The 23189-nt window shown below is 46.9% G+C and overlaps 1 protein-coding gene across 2 annotated transcripts in view; it reads left to right on the forward strand.

Annotated features, from left to right (window-relative positions):
• AHNAK (AHNAK nucleoprotein) overlaps positions 1-23189 on the forward strand; it is a 121078-nt gene that overhangs the window by 39499 nt on the left and 58390 nt on the right. For both annotated transcript variants that reach the window (XM_033120804.1, XM_033120805.1), the window contains exon 5: positions 6536-6635. In XM_033120804.1, coding sequence (XP_032976695.1) covers positions 6536-6635 — 100 coding nt within the window. The remainder of the gene's footprint in view (positions 1-6535; positions 6636-23189) is intronic.

The following is a 23189-nucleotide window of genomic DNA, read 5'->3' on the forward strand; positions in this document are numbered from 1 at the left end:
AGAAAGTTGGAACGTAGAAACGGGAGGGGCAGGGGAGGGAGGCTCCCTAAATCTGGTCAGTTTGGTCCAAAACCAGTGGCTGGCATCTGAAATGTCACTCATTTGCTTAAGTCTAGGAAGTGTGACTTTTGATTACTCTGTTCCCAATTGATCATTTTGATTGTTATTAATTTTAAAAAAATACGTCTTTCTGATGAGATTCTGAGTGCCCCTCCCAGGCTTTGTTCTAATAAGAGAGTAATACAAAGAAAGCACCTTGATTTCTTCTCCCTTGCTGCCTTCCTGCCTAGTGAAATTTTTGACCAGAAACCCCAGGATGTGGAGAGTTGTGTTTTCCGCCTGAAGCAAGGTGGGGCTGGCCTTCTCTTTGTTGTAGTTCACTCCTCCGCCCCCTCCCGCCCCCTCACTGCTCTGTTCAAGCTGGACAGATGCAGTGATAGTGGCTCGGTTGCCAGCGCAGACCGTTGCAGAATGAGACAAAGCCCTTGTGTATTTTGCTGGGAAGCACTTGGCTGTGAAATAGTGACATGTGAGTGCAGGAGTGCCTTTGCAGTGTCCAATCCTACAGCTCTCGCAGCCGTGACTTTCAGAGCGTTTCCAAGCCTCCTTCGAGGACAGCGAGGCTGGGCTTTGGTAGAGAAGTGTATCTTTCTCAAGTTTGGAGAAAGTCCTTCCAGAAAGTAGATTTGGTGGCATTGAGATCAGACCTCTCCTGAGGAAGTGGGTATGGGATTGAGTGATTTAACGTGATGCCGGGTTGCCTGAGCAATTTCCACATCAAATTGTCAAGAGAGAAACACTATTCCCAGCCTAATGCAGACTCGGTCAATTGGCTGCTGACCCAGGTGGCTTGTGCTGGTCCCTTGTCCACAGGGACAAGCTCCTGAGCTAGAGGACTTCCCAGCTGCTGAGCACGAGATGAAAGGGTTATTTACTACGTGCTGTGGTGGGTGGGTCAGGAATCTCCCAGTTGATTCTCTTCGTTCAAAGTGGAAGAGAATGAAGTGGAGGTGGTTTTTTAGCCTGATTTCCAGGATGGTCAACGGGGCCAGGCAGCTTAAAGCCCACACGAGTTTTCTAAATCATCACAGCAATGCAGAGCTGCTCACCACGCCCTGGGCGCCTCACCCTCGGGCTCTCCGAGGGAGTGCACGTAGGTTGGGGAGGAACAGGTTCAAACCTGACCCTGATCATTAACAGAGCCAGTCTTCCCCAGCAAACATGACTCTCCAGGCCAATCAGGTCGCCTCAGCCTTCCAGCACCTGTGTGAACTGCCATGACAGGGAAGCAGGCTGGGCTGGGCTCCGATGGGGCCACCTGGAGCCTATACAGTGTGATTTGAAGGCCTTGGGAAAGGTTGCCCTACCCTGAAATCTCCCCTACTGGCTTGTCAAGAGTGTCTGCAATTTTTCCATTGTTGAGTCATTCCTTTGTGTTTACCACGGGCCCTGTCTTTGCCATCCTTCTGTAAATGCAGGTTGGTCTGGGATACAGGATTCCCTTAACCTTTTCACCTTAAATTGTGTGTTTAATCTCTTGGGTAAACCACAAATTCAGTTCCACTTTTTGTTTTTCCAGTTTTATTGAGATATAATTGACATGTGACCTCCTATTACTCTGAGGTGTAAAACAGGATGATTCAACGTATGCATGTATTGCAAAATGATCGCGACAGAAAGCTTATTTCGTCTCCGTTCCACTTTTTCATGTTAGGCCTCCCTGGAGTCACTTTACCTATCCCATTTCCTACTCTGTTCAGCTTAGACAGGAAGCAAAGCTGGAAGCCAGGTGGCCTGGTGTGGGGGACAGAGCTGAGGAAGGGGAGTGAGGGCACTGAAGACAAGCAGGCTCTCAGCTCTGGTGCCAGATGGCACACAAAGGGGGATGTTCTCCCCTCTTTTGTCCAAGGTGGCATGCTGTCAGCTCCTACCCAGGTTTTTCCTCTCCACTCTCCCTTCCACTCACTCACTGTCCTCTTACCGTCTGTCCTCTGTCCTCCTACCCTTTTGCCAGTCATTCTAAGTGGCCCTATGCAGGAAGGGAACTCTTGTTGGCAGCTTGGAGGAGCCAGGAACTTCTAAGCCAGACCGGAACTTGGCCGTACCCTTCCCCCATCCCGCACTTGGTTCTCACTCCCTCCATGAGGCCTGGGGAGTGGCTCAGGAGCTGCCCAACTGCAGGCACCCCAACTTGTGCAGCTGGTTGGAGCAGACAGGAGAGTGTTTAGTGAGGGACCAGACAGGTGCTGTGGGCTTGCACCAAAGCCTTAAACCATTCCCACCTTTTCATCTTTCCCTGGCCTAGAAGAGAGCCCATCTCTGTCATTTCCTGGCCCCTGGGCATATTATGTTAACTCATGGGACTCCCAGAGACCCCCCAAAGGAGATGATGCTGTAAAATCCACTGGAATATACTCCATGAAGGCAGATATGTAAAAAATATTTCCCTAGTATCTAGAACAGTGCCTGGCCCATAGTAGGTGCTCAATAAATAGTTGTTGACCAAACCTCCTCTTGTTGAAATCATCACAGCTGGTAAAATACTTCCAACCCTGACGGACACTTGATTGGGTAGGCAGACATTTGTAGGACTAACATTTCCAAAGACTTAATATATTTTAAAATACATTTTTATTGGGGAATATTGGGGGACAGTGTGTTTCTCCAGGGCCCATCGGCTCCAAGTCGTTTTCCTTCAATCTAGCTGTGGAGGGCGCAGCTCAGCTCCAAGTCCAGTCGCCATTTTCAGTCTTTAGTTGCAGGGGGCGCAGCCCACCATCCCATGGCGGGAATTGAACCGGCGACCTTGTTGTTGAGAGCTCACACTCTAACCAGCTGAGCCATCCAGCCGCCCCTCCGGAAGCTCAGTGGGAGCTTGTTGTCTTCAACCTAGTTGTAGAGGGCACAGCTCCCTGGCCAATGTTGTTCAGAGCTCGCACTCTAACTGAACCATCCGGCCGTCCAGCAAAGACTTAATTTTTAATTGCACCACATAGCCATTCATTTTTGTAAAACAATGGAAACAGAGAAATTCTCCTTGTCTCAAACCCAACTGCACACCCCTCCTTAGCGTTAACCCCTGCCCTCATCTTGGCCTGCACCCCGCAGATTTTGCTCTATGCGTTTGGACATATCTATGTATTAACTCATATGTCTATGGTTTGAGGGGTTAAAAGAAACCACAAATAATATTGTACTGTATTGTTTTGTGATTTGCTCCCCCACCCCCATCCCTTAACAGTAGGTTTTGGAGATATTCTGTGTAGGTCAATACAGATTGACTTAATTCTTCTCCACTGTTGTGAAATATCACATAGCATAGATGAAGTATTATATGTGTACTGATCCCTCAATTGACAGACCTTTAAGTGATTCCCAGTGTTTATGGAACATCTTTGCACACATGTTGCACACAAATGTACATTAGAACATGTGCACAAGTACTTCACTTGGATACCTGGAGAGGGAATGGTTGGGTTAAGGAGCATATACGTTTAACATTTTAATAGTTACTCCAAATCACCCTCCCGAAAGGCTGTATCCATGTTCATTCCCACTCTTGGGTGTGAAAGCCCCTGCCTTCTCCTTACTCTTGTTGGTTTTTATTGATCTCTTGTATTATTATTATTATTATTATTACCAATCTGTGGTCAAACATGATCTCATTGTTAAAATAAAAATTTCTGTTCAATCTTTTTGGGCAGGACGTTGTGAGTGATTCTCATTTAGTGAGGTAATCACCGGTGTAGTAACAATACGTGTTCTGTTATTTGGGAGTGTTTCATGTGGAGTAACTAATCAGTTCTCTGGCCTTTTGGATCAGAATGGTTATGTATCAGGTTTCTCTACACATTTCATTGTGACCTTTAGATGTAAACTTGAGAGTCTGTGGTCTTGGAGGACCCAGGGGAATGACTGCCCCTCCCCGCTGCTTATCCTCTGTTTTCTGGAGTGGCTCCAAGGAGTTCTTTGCGGCCACAGCCTGCCCTTCCTTCATGTCCTTTCCTGCCACACAGTGGCCATGTCCTGGAATGACGATGCCCAGTTGTCTGTGCAGCCAAGCCTTCTCTGCGCCTCAGCCTTTGATCAGCTCAGAACACGCCAGCAGAAGTTGCTGGCTTTGTCCTTTGCCTGGTTTGAGGATATCAGGCCCACCTTCTGGTGCATCAGAAGCTACACCACACAGGCTGGATCCTGCCTCAATCTTTTCCAAGCTCCCACATCACCTAATACAATGTTTTCCATAGAGAAGTGCATTTTAAAAGGAAAAACTTTAACAGCATTTGAAATTTTACACCGTTTAACTTCATGGCTCTCCCTCTTCCCCCATGTCATGGATTCTTTCTTCTATTTTTCGAAGCCTCTGTATTCAAGCTAACACCAAAATGATGGTTGTGAAAGGATTTTTCTCCCTGAAAGTTTTCTCTAGGCATAGTTCTTTGTTACTAACAAGATGTAGTTTAGAAGTATTTAATGCCTTAATATTAATATCTGATTGAATTGGAATCACCACCCAGTGTGGTTAGATTTAATAATGGCTTCCTCCTGAGGTTTATGTTTTTAGAGGAAGCATAGGATTTTAAGACAGTGTGACTTGTTTTGATGGTTTCAGATTGATTTCGTATTTGTATCAGAAAACCATTTGCTTAATGACTTGATCGTGTCATTTTCTAAAGTGAATTGAAACTGAATTCATTTCCTACCCCTTTATCCAGTCCAGCTACTTTGATGGTTTCGGTAATATTATTCTGTTATTTCTAAAAGACTCTAGTTTTGGCCACAAGTTCTACCAACAGGACACGACGAGTCAATCTCTATATATATTTAGCTAAGAACCATTTTTTCTTCAGGATAACTTCCTATTTTGGATATTCTGGTAACTTTGGCTCGAACTTTTTTTTTCTTTCATATTTTCTAATATATGCCGCAAAACGTGAGTGGATGGTTTAAGTTTTGAGTGTGGGTTCACAAACCAGGTGGATTGGGTTCAAATCCCAGCTCTGCTCCTTCCTAGTTGTAAGATCAAGGGCAAGTTACTTAAGATCTCTATGCCTTGGTTTTCTTTTGTGTAATGAGAGTGACACTAGCAGCTACCTCCAGGGTTGCTATAAGGAGTTAACATAGAAGCTAAGACAGTGTTTGGCACATGGTAAGTGCTGACGTGTTTGCCATTATTATTCAATCCTTTCTGAGAGTAAAAAACATTCCTTTCTTCTGTGGTTATTCAGACTTATTCTGAGTTTCATTTTGTGATTGAAAACTGAACAAATTGAAAGAGAGGGAAGAGTCGTTGAATGCTTAAATACTCAATCAAACTCTTTTGGAAAAGGCGAGACTGTTTCTGTAAACTGACTCACACCTGGTTAATCAATGAGAATTTTTGAAGCTTTGTGGACTAAGAAGAATCAGTGGAATGGAATTAATCTGTGTGCAGTTTTTAAGAGCCTTGGAAGTTTTCATGCCATTGGCTGTTAAAGAAATGCAAGTTATCATTCAGTTGAAAGTATATTTGTCCTTCCCTCCCTCTCTCCGTCCTTCCCTTCCTCCCTTCCTTCATCAGTCATCTGTCCAAGCCACAAACATTTCCAGAACCCGGGATATTGTGCTAGGCTCTACAAACAGAGGCACAAAGATGCATAATCCATGGCCCCAGCCCTTAGGAAAGTCTAATGAAGGATTTGCTTATTACTTATGATGAGGAAAAATTTCAGTCACCCCAACATCCCTCGGCAAACTCGGGATGGGAAAGACAGACCACCTGTAAGAAGGAAGCATGAATAAGAAAATTTACCAATTTGAAGTTGAAGATCCAGACTCCTTCTATTTACCAACCTCCAACTTACTTTCTTCCGAGGAACCATAACTTCTTGGGATGATGTTCAGCTTGAGCAAAAACACGCAAAGAACAACCCATTGAAGCTACTGTTTGCAACCATATTCTCCACAAACTGGTTTCTGTGTCGCCGTTGGACAGAACGCCAGGGAATTCCATGCCCAGGTGGGCTTTCCTTCATGATGGGACCCCTACTTCAAGACGGTGGTGACCCCTGGGTTTGAGGTCTACCAAGGACTTCTAGAGGAGTTCAATCTACTGGTTGGAACTCCTGCCCCCATGGCACCTGGTCAGTGCTAGACGGAGAGAAGATGCCCAGTGGACAGTGACTGCCAAGCCTCCTTTCTACACATCAGTTGACAGCATCTTGTTCCTCAGTGTTGAATTGAATCTTATATCTCTTTTCTTCTGCCACTGCAAAATCCTTGAGGACAGGAACTGGAGCTGCTGAACTGATGAACCTGAGATGGCATTGTCCCTTTTGTACAAGGTTCATTGGACTTTCACAGAAGAATGTCTTTCAGCATATGCCAACTCCCTTCTTAAGATTCCGTTATCTCTTCCAAGCCAGGTTGGAGTGGGATGCAGTGGGGGGTACAGGTGGGGCCTCTGGTTGTTTATATACTTCCACTAGGCGTTCGAGAAGTGTTAACCAATTGGATGATTTGATGAGTTACCGGTAATAATCCTTATCCTTGTTAGAACACACCGCAGCCAGCAGCACTGGAACGCAAAGCCCAGAATACACCTCAGGAGGCCACCAGCCAAGCCCCGGCAGTTTCGGTCTCCGCTCCAAATGCAGGTGAGAGAAGGCGGTGGGGACTGACGGAATGGTAACCTTAATTGAGCAGTGATCCCCTCCATCCACAGATAAGGCCCATGGGAGCATCCACAGATGACCCTGCCCTCCTGGGCCGTAGAGGTCACCTTCTGAAAAGAGCTAGCTCAGTTCCCCAGGGTCCAGGCCCCTCCCTCTCCAGGGCCTAGAAATTCAAGTCCTCCTCTCCTTTCAGCTTTTATAAGTCTGCAGAAAATGCACTTACTATAGAATCCTTCAGAAGGATTCTCAAGGGTTTCTTTGTATGTAGGGCCGCAGTGGAACATTTATGTACTTACAGGACTGTGTCTATTAAATTCAGAGTTCAGGGTGGGGCAGAGACCAGAGACTTAGAATGAAAAGGTCAGTATTTATGTCTAGTTGGAGATCTACTTGTGTTTAGGAAAAAGTATTTTTTGTCGTCTAACGGAAATGCTTTCTTTGGCCTCCCCGAGGGGGAGTGTGGAAATCCCGCGTCCTAGGGAGCTAACTGGGGGCTGGTGGTTCAATCTGGGTTAAAGCCACGTTGGGGCCTGTCTCACACTTAAATTCTTTTTGAGGTAGTTGCAAACATTTAAAACTCAGGAGATTTCACAGAAAATGGGGAAGGTGTGGCCTCTCTGGAAATTTTGAAATCTTCTTTGAGCCTGCATTCCCACATGGCAACATCAGCCGGAGGAGACTGACTGCCCTATCACGGGGGTATGGGAACTCATCTGCTTCCTCCCCCTCCATCCCATGGACACCCCCTCCCGGCCATCCCAGCACTGAGTGGTGCCTTGGCTCCTGAGGCTAAACCTCCAGGGGTTCTGTGCATCCCATTCCCTCACCTCCATCAGTCACCCCTTCTCTCCCCAGCATCCCACCTCTATCCTGGTATCTCCTTTCCCAAATAAATATGTGTACACTCCTCCCACTTAAAAAAACCCTCCCTCCCCCCGCCCCTTCTTGCTGTGGTATTGTCCCAACCTGCTTGAAAAGGTCACCTCTTCCCCATCCACTGCCACCCACTCTTCTTGCTTATCCTTTATTCTGTCCAGTGCAGTCTCTGGGCACTTGGTGCTGTGCCCTCTTCCTCCTGGAAGCCCTCTCCTCCCTTGGCTTAGTGACATCTCGTTTGTCTTGATGTCTGTGTGGTGAGGACAATTTTGCCCTCCCTTCTCAGGCGCCTCTCTTCCCACAAGCTCACAAATGGCAGAATTTTCCAAGGACCTGGCCTAGGGTCTTTATTTTTGTCACTCTGGACTCTGGACACCGTCTTGGGGCCAGCTGATTCTGAAGCCTGCTCTCCAGCCAGCCCTCTCCTCTGAGCTCCCCGGGCCTGCACATCTGGGATGCCTAACATGGGCTCACCTCCACCCCCCCTCTCCCTGTCCACCCCATCCTCCTCTGTTTTCCCTGCCTCGGATCAGCTCTGCTAACCATCTGGTCACCACACCAGTCTGTCACCTCCTCAACATTTCTGACATCTTGGGTTTTCATTATTTACTGCAATTGCCTCCTAACTGGTCTGTCTTAGATCTTTTCCTCCACTTGATGGAGTGAGCTTTATGTAGAGTCCAGTCTAAAGTAAAAGTCAGATCATCTTACTCCCTTGCTTAAAATTCTTCAGCGGCTCCTTCTGGCTTTCAGGGGGGACGTTCACATCCTTGGCTTAACACACAAAGCTGCCGTGACCTGGCTTCTGTCTCAGTACCCATAGCTTCCCATGTGTACCCTTAACTTCAGCCATCAAAGTGCTTACAGGTGTCCAAGTTCATGAGGCTAACCCCACTTCTGTCTTCACCACGCTCCTCCACATTCCTTCTGCCCCATTTTTTTTGACTTCTGATTTACCACCCCAAGCCCACCTAAGCCTCCAAGTCTGGGCTCAGTGCCCCTTCTCTGTGCTCTCCCATGGTACCCAGGTGACCCTGTTTCGGCTCCCACAGTACGGGGCTTCCACTACTTCACAGCCGGTGGAGACCCGGGAAGGTCCCTGGCACAGCAAGCCTGGTACGTAAAATAGATGAATGATGGCGGGCACTTCTGGCTGGCTTCCCAGTACTCACGTGGCTGGACACTCCTCTCTTGCCCTTTTGGGAGCAGATTCTAGCTTCTCACAGTGTCCGCCTTCCCCATGCAGCACTTTTTTCTTGTTCAATGTACTTCGTCGACATTTATTAAGTGTCTTGGGATTTAAAGGTGATTGGATTTGACCCCTTTCCTCAAAGGGCTTGTTATCCACTGGATGCATGAGAGCTATTCATTCAATGAACCTTGTTTGAGAGCCAGCAGTGAAGAAGGCGTGGCTAAAGCAGTCAGGCCCAGGGACTCAGATAAAGTCCGCAGAGCTCAGAGGACTTTACAGGGCTTTCTGTCTTCATGTGCCTTGGTTTAAACTACAGGAGAAAGATTACAGTTATCTTTGCTGGGGATTCCTCTACAGACTGTGTCACAGGTTTTTCCCTGATTGTGGACGTTTCCTTAGGAACCAACTTGCATGTCTGGCACTTTCATAGACTTTGAAGCCCGAGTTTCCTGTAAACATTACTTCACCCGCATGCCAGAACCTTGCCTGCCCCTGCCATTAGCCTCCAGCTTTCTCGAAATTGACTTCTCAAGAGGTGTCTGCCACTTCCCATAATATTTAAAATCATGTTTGAATGGAACAGGGCTTAGGCTGGCTTTCTCATGGCAACACTGCTGTCAGCTGTTGTCATCGAGAGTCATTTTGGTAAATAAGCAGAAAATCAGTAGGTTTGATCAGAGAGCCGTTGCTGCGCTTTGAGATAAGGCTGTGAAGCTCAGAGCAGCGGAGTTTTGGAATCAAGACATCTACTTGGTCACACAAAGTGGTCCTAAATGCTCAAGCGGTTCTGAAGGATGAAATGCTAGAAGGTTGTAACTATGAATATCAACCCACAAAGTCACATGTTGGATGTCATACTGCCTGGTGTTGTGAGCAGTTCAGCTGCAACTGTGAAGAGCCCCGCTCTGAACAGGTCTGCCTGGGTTTGAATTCTGCTTCTGCTACTCTGACCTTGGGTAAGTCCTAGTTTCCTCATTTGTGAAAGTAGGATGGTCAGACTACTTCCCGTATGCGGTCCTTGTGAGGATTAAGCCCAGTTAGTACCGGTGCAGTACTTAGAGTTGTGCCTGACACATAGTGAGTGCTCAGTGCCTGTGTGCTGCTGTAATTAGGCCCCTTTATCAGACTCACGTGGGATTGTTAACTGTGATGACTTTCTCTTGGTCACTAAAACCGTCATCTGATCCCCTCCTCCCCCAAAATCTGGGGTCCACGGTGTCTCTGCTCCTGTTGTGTAAACCTCTTTGCTCACTTTGCTTCTCTGACCATCTTATTCCAGTTTTATCCTCTTTCATATTGTTTTTTCTGCCTGGAATAGGCTTCTGTTTCACCCCTGCCCCTGCCCCTCACTGACCCCATCCTGTCTTTGTTCTGAAGCCCCCTTGGTGGAATGGATGCAGATAGATATTCCTGCACCCACAGTTAACCCGAGGAAAACTCTAGGATAATTTTTCATTTGAGTTTGTGTTTATAAATCTCTAAAGCCTTACAGAGCCCTTGCCAGTGGAGTAACCTGGGAGACATCCATCTATTTTTAAAAAAATTGTAAAATATACATATCATAAAACTTCCCGTTTTGACCATTTTTAGGTGTACGGTTCAGTGGCATTAAGTCACTCACACCGTTGTGCAGCCATCACCACTGTCTGTCGCCAGACGTTTTCATCTTCCCAAACAGAAACTCTGTCCCCATGAAACACTTAACTTCCCTTTCCCTCCTCCCTCCAGTCCCTGGCAACCACAATTCTATTTTCTGTTTCTATGACTTTGTGCTTTGGTGTCTGGCTTATTCACTTAGCATGTATCTTTGATGTTCATCCACGTTGTAGCACGTGTCAGAATTGCATTCCTTTTAAAGGCTGAATAATACTTCATTGTTTGTATATGCCACATTTTGTCCGTTCATCCATCAACAGGCCTTTGGATCATTTCCAAAGCTTTTGGCTATTGTGACTAATGTCTCTATGAACCTGTGTGTACACATATCTGTGTGAGTCCCTGCTTTCAGTTCTTTGGGGTGGATACCCAGTAATGGAATTGCTGGGTCATATGGTCCATCTCTTATTCAAGGCTGACTTTATAATTCAAGAACAGAGCTCGATATGGTACAGTGTCTTATGGTTGCTAGACTTATCATGGTGATTACTTCTTTAGGTATATAAATGTTGAATAACTATATGTACACCTGAAACTAATACACTATTCTATGTTAGCTATACTTTCATAGAAATCTTTAAAAAAACAAAAAAACAAAACAAAGCTTGAACAGCTGGTGTCTCTTTACCACCCTTCTTCCCCCACCTCCCATTGCTTCCGACAGACTTTTCCTCCATAAATGTCAAGTCTACCCTCAGGTAGTTCAGACGAAAACTTTGGCATCATCCTGGACTCCTCTACTTCTTTTACATCTGATACTAGGATCATGAGCGATTGCCATCAGCTCTGTCGGCCGTATCCAGAATCTAGTCACTTCTCCCCCTTTCTACCATAACTGCCCTGACCTAGATCTTCCCACCTCTCATCTGGATTATGACAATGGTTTCCTAACTTGTCTCCCTGTTTCTGCCTTGGTCACCCTCTGTTCTCTTCTTAGTACAGCAACAGGTGTGACCCTTTAAAAAATTAGTCAAATAATGTCACTCGTTCGTCATGACCTTCTTTTGCTCCCTTTCTCACTGGAGGCAAAGCTCAGGTGCTTGCAAAGGTCTGTCGCCCTCACTGTTCTTCTGACCCCATGTCTCCTTGTTGTTCCAGCTCATGGCTTCTGCATTCACTGCGAACTATGCCTGAAATGTTCTTCCCTTGACAAACTCTTCACCTCCAGTGTCACTTCACCAGAGAGGCCTTCTCTGGCTCCTTACATAAAGTAGCAAGTCCTCCCTCCCCATACCTCAGGCACCCCCTGTGCCTTTTCTCTATGTACGTATTGCTCTCTGACACTGTAACTCCCCAATTTGTTCATTTCCTTTTTTCTCACTAGAATGTAAGCCTCATGACGTCAGGGTGTGGTTTGGTTTCTTGTCACAATCCTCAGTGCCTATAATAGTGCCCGCACATAGTAGGTGCCCAATTAGTATCTGTTGACTAAATGAACGGATGGTGCTTTGAGGTCCCCAGCTTTACAGTCCACGGATGTTTCTATGTCTCTGACAGTTGTATCGAAGTATCAAGGTGCTGCTGCCATCAAGGCTCCAGTCACCTTTCTGGCCCTAGGGCAGCTTCAGAACAAAGTAAAACGGGTTGATCCGTGTTTGCAACTCCCTTTAGCCTTAGTGGTTCCTGTAAATGCCCCTGACAGCTGCAAGGATTTATCCTAAAATAAACAACCATTCAAAGACACACGCCATATGTGGAATTCCTCAAATTGGGCCCTGTGAGTTTTTTTCTCAGAGGCTCAAGGAGTCTACATAATTCCAAATTTTGTTTTTACGTTTTGATGACAATCTAAGGGAAAAAAAAAGAATGGAAATTCATTCTTGGTGTTTTGATGACCATCTTACTGCCAAGAAGTGGCACCTAAGTGGTTCTAGTGTGGTGTTTGCGTTCCTGGTACTCTGTGACCGCCTGAAGCGACGGCCTTTAAGTGTCACTGGTTTAGACTGGGGTTGCTGGTTCGTGGATGTCTTCTAAAAAATCTGTAATTTTTTTTCTTTCCAGTAAAAGGCGTCTGAATGAGAAATATTCAGACTACACAGCTAATAACCATGAATTACAGTGCAGGCGGAGATACAACACCGGGATAGCAATCTTTCGGGCTTCAGACAACAGTTTTACGTGGATCTGAGTCAGCCTGAGGCAGCAGGGTATGGAACAGACGTAAGAACGTCGGTCTTAGAGTCAGGGAGTTTGCACCGACCTCTGCCTCTGAATCAACTGTGACCCTGTACTTGTTCTGGGTCCTCGTTCTTTGTCTCTAAAATGAACTTGGCATCTCTACATCCTCTTCCAGCTCTGACGTTCTATTGTGTGAGGGATGTTGGGCAGAAATGCCCATTTGGACACCAGGAAAATGCTGTGTTGGCACCAAACCCAGAGCTCCGGCGATAAGGATGCATAGTGATTATGTTTACTGAGGTGTCTGTTCCAGGCTTGCCTTCTCCAGGTCCTCTTTTCTGAGGCCTCCCCCTAAAAATCACATTTCCATCTCTATCCCATTTACCCTGCTCGAATTTCCGTCCTATTCTTCTCCAATGAGCTTGAGGAAACCTGACTTTTATTTTATTTTGCTTATTTCTTATTATCTGTCTTCTTTTTCTAAGGTACACTCTGTAAGGCAGAGGCTTCTTTGTTTGCCATGGCTGGTAACAGTATCTGTCATTTAGTGGGTACCTGATCAACATTTGCTGAATGGACTGTTGATCTGGGCACCTTCTCTGCTTTGGGTACTGTGCAAAGTGCTTTACACTTCAATCAGTAAGTGACAAAGTAAGTATTTATTATTATTAGTCTAAATGTGATGGCTGAGAAAACAGGCTTCACAAAAACTGGATAACGTGCCCATAAGTGTCAGAGTTGGAACTTGAACCCAGGTAAGTCGCACACCTTGCCATATTCATCTTTAGCTTTGGCATCTCTCAGTTAGGAGGGCTCCAGTACCAAGTGCATCAGGGCACAGATGGGTTAGATTGTGGTCCCGTTTTCTTTCTCCCTTCTTCCTAACACTGTTTTGTGCATGGGGAGTGTGGACATCAAATTCTCATTTATTGAAGAGACTATCTTTTCCCTATTGTATATCTTGGCTCCTTTGTTGTGAGTTAATTGACCATAAATGCATGGTTTTTATTTCTGGGCTCTCTATTCTGTTCCAGTGATCTATGTATCTGTTTTTATACCTGTACCACACTGTTTTGAGGACTATAGCTTTGTAATATAGTTTGACACCAGGAAGTGAGATGCCTTCAGCTTTGTTTTTTTTCCCCTCAAGATTGCTTTGGCTCTTTGGGGTCTTTTGTGGTTTCATACCATGTTTTCCCGAAAATAAGATCTAGCTGGACCATCAGCTCTAATGCGTCTTTTGGAGCAAAAATTAATATAAGACCCTGTCTTATTTTACTGTAAGACCGGGTCTATCTAACATAATATAATATAAGACCAGGTCTTATATTAATTTTTGCTCCAAAAGATGCATTAGAGCTGATGGTCCAGCTAGGTCTTATTTTTGGGGAAATGGTACAAATTTTAGGATTGCTTGTTCTATTTCTGTGAAAAATGCCATTGGAATTTTGATAGGGTTTGCATTGAGTCTTTAGATTGCTTTGGGTAGTGTTGAGGGAAATCAGACTCTCAGAGTCCTCCGTGGCTGCTCGGACTGTATAGAGAGCGCCCATGCAGAATTTCAGAACTGGGTCATTTGTTAGCTATCCTCTGGTTCCACCAATCCCTTCATTTTAAAATGAAAGAAATGAAGACCCCAGAAAGTGGAGTGCTGCATGACTTCTTCTGTATTGTCTTGAGCTATGACTGACTAATTTATGAGCCTCAGTGGTCTGGGTGATAAACCAGGAGGCCAAGGAGGGAATTCTGGGAACCTGCACAGCCTCAGAGACCCACCCCACCCTGATACTATCACCATCTGGTGGCCCCTCGGGCCCTGGCCTTTGGGGGTCTCCTGTAACTTGGGTGCTGTTCAATTTCAGGAGGAGTAGATATTGGCTGAGGTCCCTGCCTTAGGTTGGGTCACTCTCCAGACAGCGCTTCTTGATGTGTAAACCATGTCTTTCAAAACGTCATCTTTTTGGTATTCAAATGTACCAGATGGATGAGTTTCAGGACCATTCTGTGGACATTTTTGTGGCTTCATGTCCTTTGCAGTTTGTCTCCATCTTTTCCTTCCTAGGTCTCTGAGGGGTTAAATGGTCCCAGGAAGAAGCAGGACAAGCTCCCCTGCTTCTTCTGCATGTTAGGAATGAGGAATGTTTTAGGTTCATGAATAAGCTGTTGCTTACTGATGTTCCGATTACAGATGAAATGTTCCTGTTCCACTTTGTTACACATGAAATCTCAGTGAACAGTACATGACCGACCATGGTTAAGTGTTTCAGTGATGTGGTCTCATTGCATTGGGTGTAGAAATTCAGGGAAAAAGAGTATTGAAGAAGGTCGTATGGTCAGGTAACAATAAAAATAAAATAATAAGAACTAACCCTCATTAAGCACTTTCTATGTCTCAGGACTGATATAAATCCGTTATGTGACTTAACTCATTTAATCCTCATGATAACCCTTTGAAGTAGATGAAACTATATTCTCATTTTACAGTGGAGGAATACAAGGCACTGAAGGAAGAAGCGATTTGCCCAAAGTTATAGAGCCTGGTAAGGGCACAGCCAGGATTTGAATCCAGACTGGTTGGCTCGAGTTCTTTCTCTTAAATGCTACATCCAGTGGCCTTCATGAAGGTTTTGTGAAGGAGATGAGACTTGAGCTGTGCCTTCAGAATGAGATGTCCAATAGCCTGGGGACAATCTGAGTGATGGCCCAGGGACGGAGTGGGGAGGGCAGATCCCAGCAGGGAAGATGAGACTGTTCAATTTCAGAGGGCACATATTGCAAAGCAATGGAAAAATGGTGGAACAACAGGGTGGGGACAGATGGCAAAAGGTCTAGGCAGAGGACTTAGATTTGGTCTGGAAGGGCATAGCCTTTGAAGAGTATTGAAGGGTGACTTGCTAGAAGCAGAGGTTTGGGAAGGTTTTGGGGTGGCAATGGTAGATCTGAGGGTAGGAGGTGTGGAGGCAGGAATGGGGCGCTGAAAGGTCTAGCCTCAAATGGTCAAGAGGAGCGGAAGGAAGGGAGAGTGGTGTGACAATTCACAGAGGGATCACCAGGTGGGAGGGGGAGCTCAACATCCAATTGGTTTTGAGATTCTGAGTTTAGTGAGAGGTTCGGTGTTGACTCCAGGTTAAGCCCCCACTGTGTGCTGGCTTAAATTCTATTACAAGAGGGTGAGTTCACAAAGTATTAGACATGTATGATATAGTCAGGTAATTTGTCCTTAAGTCGCACGCGTTTGGGTAGCCGACTAAGATAGACTTTTTCCTATTGATTGTTGTATCTTTCAGGGTTTGATCAGAGAAGCAGAAACTCTGTGAGCCATAGAGAATAAAGGATTCATCCTAGGCGTCAGAGCTCCTGTGATGGTGGGATCTGGTTCTGCAGTCTGTTAGGTGTTGTCCCTGTGTCTTAGCTGGGCCAGCTTGGGAGGGAAGATGATGTGGAGTGGGGACAACGAGGGACAAACTGGAATCGCGTCTGGCTCTCACCACCTGCTATCTCAATGATATGGGTGACCTGTGAGGCAAGCGGGACCCCTCGCCCCAGAGACATACACACCTGGCTTAGAAACTGGAGGAGCTATGGGCCCAAGGGCCGCCCCATGCCAACAAGGTGAGCCAGAGAGCAATGGCAGTGTGCGAGCTGTCCCCATGTCTGCCCTACACGACCTTCAGAGCATAACAAAATGCCTGCGCTTCACTTGTGCTTCCAAATTTCACACACATTTCCCTTGTGGCTGCCCCTAACTCAGGACACTACAGGGAAAGGAATTTGGGAAATGTGGCTACATCGACCTAGTACAAAGCCATCGCAATTGTCCACATGCATAGCAGATTCACTTTAATTCTTCTCTTATCCTCTCTAGGGATTTAATTAAAGGACTTCCGGAGATGTAGCATGAGCTTTCTTATGAATCTGTTGTAGCCACCGTTATATCTGAGTATCTCTCCATCCTCCCTGCAAATTCTTAATAAATCTTATCTCTTCTCTGAACTTGCTGAAGTTTAATTTGTTTCTGAAGGTAGAGTGAATGGGGCAGGTAGGTTCCAGCTGTGGGATGCCTTACTGGATTTTAAGAGGCGATGAAACATCTTATGTAAAGATAAGCTCTAGCCTGGGCTCATTCTGGCCAACACTCATGTATGTAGGTGGCAGGTGTTTGCTTTTCAATTTTTTTATAGCCACGTCTTCTGTATTAGTTTGCTAGGACTGACATAGACCTAGTGGCTAAATACAATTTATTTTCTCATAGTTCTGGAGGCTAGAAGTCCATGATTATGGTGTTGGCAGGGATGCTTTTCTGAGGACTCCCTCCTTGGCTTATAGATGATGGTTTTCTCCCTGTGTCTCCACAGGGTCTATGTCCTTATTTCCTGTTGTTATAAGGACATCAGTTATATAATAGTGTATCAGTTATATTGGATTAGGGCTCACCCTAATGAACTTAATTTAATTACTTTTTGAAAGACCATATCTTCCAATATAGTCACATTCTGAGATACTGGAGTTAGGACTTCCCCATATGAATTTTTTGGGAACACAATTCAGCCCATAACACCTTCCTTCTCATCCAACTTACCTCTTGGTGAAAGGTCAGTCCAGCAATGACACCAGCTGCTCAGTTCGTCCCTATAGTTACTCATGGACACCAGCTGCTCAGTTCGTCCCTATAGTTACTCATGGAAGGTGGCCTCTGGGCTTTTCTGGGAAGATCGAGAACGTTATTTCTCAGGCCCGTTTTCCTCTGCATGGCTGTCCTTGCCTGGGCAAGGAGTGTTTCTCTACACCACAGATTCCGACTTGGTCAGATCAGAAAGCAGCAAACCCAGGGGGATTATTTTTTTTACTGCATGCAGAATTCCTTGCATAGCAGAGAGTTCAGGAAGGAAGGCCCTGTACAGGGACAGAGGTCAGGGCTGTGAAGTTCAGAGTCCCTGAGAAAGAGTCAGGCTCTCCTCTGCTAATCCCGTTTGTTTGATTAGCCTCTGAATTGATGTACCTAGAATGAACTCTGTTACAACCAGCAATCTGATTTAAACCTTAAGCTGTATTTTCTCCCACCCCTAAAGTCTTAGTCACTAAGGGGATTTGGGAAGAAGCAGAAGCAAGATTGGCAAGAGTGAAGGTTCTGTGGCTCTCACTGTCTAGGACAGCTGGCCACTGGGTCCAGCCTGCTCCCCCAGGAGGTACAAGCAGGGAACAAGAGGGCTGCCCTGCTTGGCAGGAGGCCGGGTCTGGGCCAGGCTTCCCACGTCCTTCCTACTGGCCTTCTGCTGGGAATGCTAGAGAGGGGGTGATGCCCTTCTAGAAATCTGTCAGAATCAAGCCAGAGGGGCGCCTGACATACTTTTCTCCTCTGGATTCCTGCTCCCTGGTACTGACCAAATTTGCCATCACTTTTTACTGAAGGGAAGAACAGTGGAGATATGAAAATTCTCTAAAGCCACGTTGCAATACTTTCAAGAATAGCTTCAACAAAGCAGGGAAAAGGACAAGATTGCACCCAGGGCTGGATCACCCACTTGGACAGCTGGTTCTAGAAAGACACCTGGGATTTCATGCTATGGCTTCACACACAGAAGAAGAAGGGAACGGCAGGCATTGGGTTGGAGGGAGGGAGGCCTGGTACTTGTCTAGGATGTCCCCCTCTGCAGGGTGACAGGCTCTTAGGGAATCTTAATGAAAGAGTCAGGAGCAGTCTGGCCACCTTCCAACCCTCCTTGTACCCGAGACAAAGATGTTGGCCTGACAAAACTGTTTAGGTAATTTCTTAGTACATTTACCGCTTTACGGACCTCAAACTACCCAAGTAAATAAATCTCTTAAAAAAATAAAGCGATTAAAAATTTGCCCAACTATTTTATTATAGTAAGTGCTAAAGTAGGTGCATTTTGTAATCTTCACTGTTGACATTAGTGAAACACTTGTGTGCCAAAGGGTCTGGGAGGTATTATTTTATTTTTTATTATTTTAATTTTTTTTTATTTTTGGGAGGTATTATTTTAGAGTGATTTTTGTACTGGTGTACACTTTTCTCTTTTCTAAACATGGCTAGGGGTGGTCAATTTGGGAAAGGTAAAAGAGGAGGAAAAAGAAGAGGCACGTTTTTAGCAGCGCTCTCCAAAGGTCTAGAAAATGGTTTAAATGGCCCAGTAGAGCTGATAACTGCTACCTGCTGGGTCTGGGGGAAAAGCCTGGGGAGCAATGACAGGGGCCGGAAGGGTCCAGTTTTAGTGTGAAGAGGCCATGGGGCCACGCCTCACCCGTCCAGGAGAGGGTTCTAGCTGAGAAGAGTGGAATGTATGCGCTGAGCTGAGGCACCTGCCTGACTGAGGCTGTGGGAGGGGAGAGACCATCCCACGAAACCACAGGGAGTAGTGGGTGAGGAAATAAGGAGGCCGAATGCTTTGTGCTCTAAGATAACACTGTCTTCTGTAGAGGAAAATCCCCTGGAGCAGAGGCAACTGGAAGAGATTCCAAGCCGAGGTCCTCCCAGGCGGCTGATTTCTGAGGGCCTCTGGGATGCAGAGGTCTCTGAGTGAAACCATCTGACCAGGCTTCCCTTTGATGTTGGTATACATTCCCCAACCTTCACTACCCGACTTCCTGATCTTTCTCAAAAGGCCCCTGGGCCTTTGCACATGCTATTCGTTTGGCCAGGAGTACCCGGCCACCCACAAAGGCAATTATCCTTCAGGATTTGGTGCAGCCCTTCCTCCTTCAGGAGACCCTTAACTCTGGGCTGGGTCGAGGTCCTCTTTTAAGCACTCTGATGGCTCCCTAAACTTTGCCTCTGTAACTTTTCCTCTCATTTGCCAGGTGGTCACCCCAGACTCTAAGAAGTCAGGAACCTCCTTACATGTTGCCAAGCGTTTGCTTCTGGCAGGTAACTCTTGGGAGGCCTGCGAGAGGGAGAAGGGAGACCACTGCTGTCTGCCAGCCTGAGACTTGAGGTTCACTGTTTGATGACTGGCATCGTGGGCTGCTCAGGAAATATTTGTGGACGGAACAAATGTAGTTTTGTTGAGCAGCTGCCACACGCCCGGCACTTTAATTCCTTATTTCGTGTAACCTGCATAAGAACCGCGTGAAGAAGGTGTCGTGTCTATTTCCAAATGAGGACATTGGGGCTCAGAGGGGTCCACGACTAGACTGAGGTTACACAGCTAAGAAGCGGTGACAGTTTCCAGTTCTTGTTCTTAGGGGGCATCAGAACCACAGGGCAGCTGGTTAAAAACGTAGCTTTCCTTGCATCTCCCCCCAAGATTCTGATTTTGTTACGCCACTATTTTTTTATTGTGGTAAAGTATACATAATATAAAATTTCTCTACCATCTTAACAATTTTTAGGCGCACAGTTCTGTGACATTAGACACATTCACACTGTTGTACAACTGTCACCACCAACCATCTCTGGAACTTTTTCATCTTTCCAAACTGAAACTCTGGCCCCATGAAACACTCGCTCCCCATTCCCTCTCCCCCCGTTCTCCACCCCCACCCCAGGCCCTGGCACCCACCGTTCTATTGTCTGGCTCTATGAATTTGTCTAGGGACCTCCTATCAGTGGAATCATACGGTATTTTTCCTTTTGCGTCTGGTTTATTTCACCGTCACAGCATTTTAAACAAGGGCCCCTGGTAATCCTGCTGCAGGGGTCTGGATAACTCTTTGAGAAGTTCCAGTAGAGGGTGGGAGGAGGGTGACAGAAACGCCATCCTGGTGCAGGTTGTGAGGGCTGAGTGTATATGGATGCTGAGGGCTGGAGTGAGTCAGGGAGTGTGGGCTGAGAGGCAGGGCGGGGGAAGTGGGGGTGGTGGTGACAGAGGAGCCCTGGGGTGAGCAGTGGCTGGTTTCTGGCAGGTATTGCTCAAGGTTGGGTTTTGACCAAGGCCTAAGAGCTCAAAGTGGAAGGACAGCGGAGGGAAAATAGTGGGCACTGGTCGTTCAGGGAGGGTGCGTGAGCCAGGGTGAGGAGCTGACAAGGGAGGCCAGAGTAGGGATGGAGTAGGGATGGAGCCTGGGGAGAGGTGGGGTGGGGTGGGCTGTGTGGGGACCACAGAGGGTGAAAAAAATGATAGTGGGTAGTGGGTGAGGGCCACATTTGTCAACCCAAGTGGAGGCACCCACCAGGAGCGGGCACCAGATCCACTCTAGGCCTAGAGGAAAATGGTGGGAAGTCAGAGCTGATGAGTAGGGTCGGAAGACATGGGAAAGCCTGCCTGTGGGCACAGGAGGGTTTGACGTGGAGCCAGCCCTTTGTCTCAACCAGGAGACTGTGTGTACTTCCCCTCGAGGGAGCTCAGTTTATGGGCAGCCTGGCTCTGAGGGAGATGCCCAAGGCCCTTGTGGGGAGTGGGACTGGCAGGAAGAGCAGCCCCACTGCACCCCGCCCCAGGGAGCAAGGTCGGATAGGCCTTTCTCTACCTTTCCACCTTCCCCCATCTGTGTCCTCTCTCCCTTTCTTTATGCTGTTCTTTTCTTTTCTTGGCCCCCTTTTCCATTTAATTTCTCTTTCTCCCCCTGAATGGAGCTGAGGTAGCATGGATGGTGCCTGTGTACATGCATCACACGTGGTCCCTCACTTGCCTGCCCCTCTATAGCAGGCCGCGTACCTGTCAGCTCTGCCTCGGATTGGCTGTCTGGCTCCGGGCAGGTCTCCACCCATCTCTGTACCTCACTTTCCCCATTTATGACGTTTATAGTAATAGTACCGATTCCGGAGGTCTGTTGTAAGGATTAAACGAGAGAATCATGTAAAGGGTACAGAACAGGGTGTTTGGGAGGGGTGTGGTTTACCCTGATTCCTTCTCCTTCTCCTCCTCCTCTTCTTCCCCCTCTCCCTCCCCTTTCTTCTTCTCTCTTTTTTTTCCTATAGTAATGCAGTTAGTGACTGGGAAAGGAGGCTGAGGTTGGCTAGCCCTGGCCTGTACAGACAGCATCAGCTGTGCAAGTGGGTGCGTGGGTGGGCGTCGCTGTGCCAACTTGAGCCTACGCCGCAGCCTCTGCTGAATTTCAGGCTTGTGTTGTGAGGGAGTGGGGCATCTTTTGGAAGTCTAGCTGCTTGATGGATGGAGGGATTTTCTCGACAAGTTCCTTTAAGGAAGGTAGATTCAGGCTCAGCCGTTGGAGGTGGAGGATGGTTCCATGTGCAGCCTGACGTAGGGCCTCACACAGGTCTCCTGGTGTCCCACACTTGAGTCCTGTGGAGGCAAAGGGGCTCTGAGTCCTAACAGGGAAATGTGGTTTTACTGCAGTCTCTGTAAGGCAATGGGACCAAGAGACGATGCTTTTGTATTTGTCAGCCAGAGGCAGATAAAGACGTGCTTTGCCTACCTGGGCATGGAGAGTGGGGTGTCTTTAGTGCATTGCAGGCCCAGATAATGCAGAGTGGCTTTGGCGTGAAGCGTGGTCACGGCAGCACAGTGCCTGGAATAACACAGTGACCAGCCGAAAGGTGGTGGTACGTGGAGGAGGTGCAGCCCTGCCTGGCGGCAGGCAGTGATCTGGCACCTAAGGAGGTGGCTGGTGTGGGGGGCCTGGGATATCTCAGCAAGCAACGGGTGTGTGGATGGTGGCCAGCAGTGGAGGGAGATGCTGAGGCAGAAATTATGGCAGACCTTTAGGGGGAGTAAATGGGTCTGCTTAGGAGGACATGTGGACAGCTGTCTGAGGACTTTTAGGGGTTTGTGTGTGTGTGTGTGTGTGTGTGTGTGTGTGTGTGTGTGTGTGTAAGAGGGTAGGTTTTGGAGGAGGCTGGGAACTCATCATAGCTGTCAGAGGCAAGTGTCAGTGACATCCAATTATAACTGCTGAAATGGTCCCAACCTTAAGCCCAGACTGGGGTGGCTAGGCATATGCAAGTTTGCACATTACATTTCATTTGCAAGTTACACGTTTATTAATAAAAGATGACGCTACCTCTTCTGCCTTAAACTGAAGGTTTCCTGTCTCTGTCAGAAAGTTAGATGTAAGCTGGCTTTTTAACTTTACAAGGTCCTTGATTTTTGTTGTTCCCTGTGGGTATGGAACTAGATCTGGCCTCAGGCTCCCAGCCTCCAAGATTGTGAGATACATTCCTGTAGTTAAAGCCACAGCAGTCTATGGTATTTTTGTCAGAGCGGCTTGAGCTGACTAAAACACCAGGGAGGCGACTACACAGTCTACAATGCACAGGACAGCCTCCCACAACCAAGAATTATCCAGTGCAAAATATTTCAAGTGTCACCATTGAGAAACTCTGCTCTAGGGTGGCTTGGACTGTGTTTGCTGTCAGAAAATATCCCTTCAGGGACTGCCGGCCTCCCCAGGGCGTCAGGTACCAGCACCTCTGTCCCGTCCCTGTGGCTGCAGGAGACTGAAGCTCTTGCCCAACAAAAGTTCCTCTCAGGTCCTGCTCTTGTGTTGGTGTAAATAAGCCTGGAAGTCCTTTTAACTTGTGTGGTTGTTCCCAGGAGGAGGAGGCATCTGGGTTGAATAACAGGGTGGGTTAGATCCGGAAGGAGTGCACCCGGCCCTCTGGTATCATCTATTTGTTCTATTGAAATGCACCAGCTGGGTACGCATGGGATTATTGTGAGCAATTTGGTTCTTTAGAAGTTTTGTTTATTCCCTGAAAGAATAAAGGGATGAGAGATGACGGCAGGCAGGAGAAGATGGGTTGAGGTGAAGGGTCGGTCACAAAATGACTGACC

This window comes from Rhinolophus ferrumequinum, chromosome 11 (assembly GCF_004115265.2).
Source record: "Rhinolophus ferrumequinum isolate MPI-CBG mRhiFer1 chromosome 11, mRhiFer1_v1.p, whole genome shotgun sequence".
Taxonomy (NCBI): domain Eukaryota; kingdom Metazoa; phylum Chordata; class Mammalia; order Chiroptera; family Rhinolophidae; genus Rhinolophus; species Rhinolophus ferrumequinum.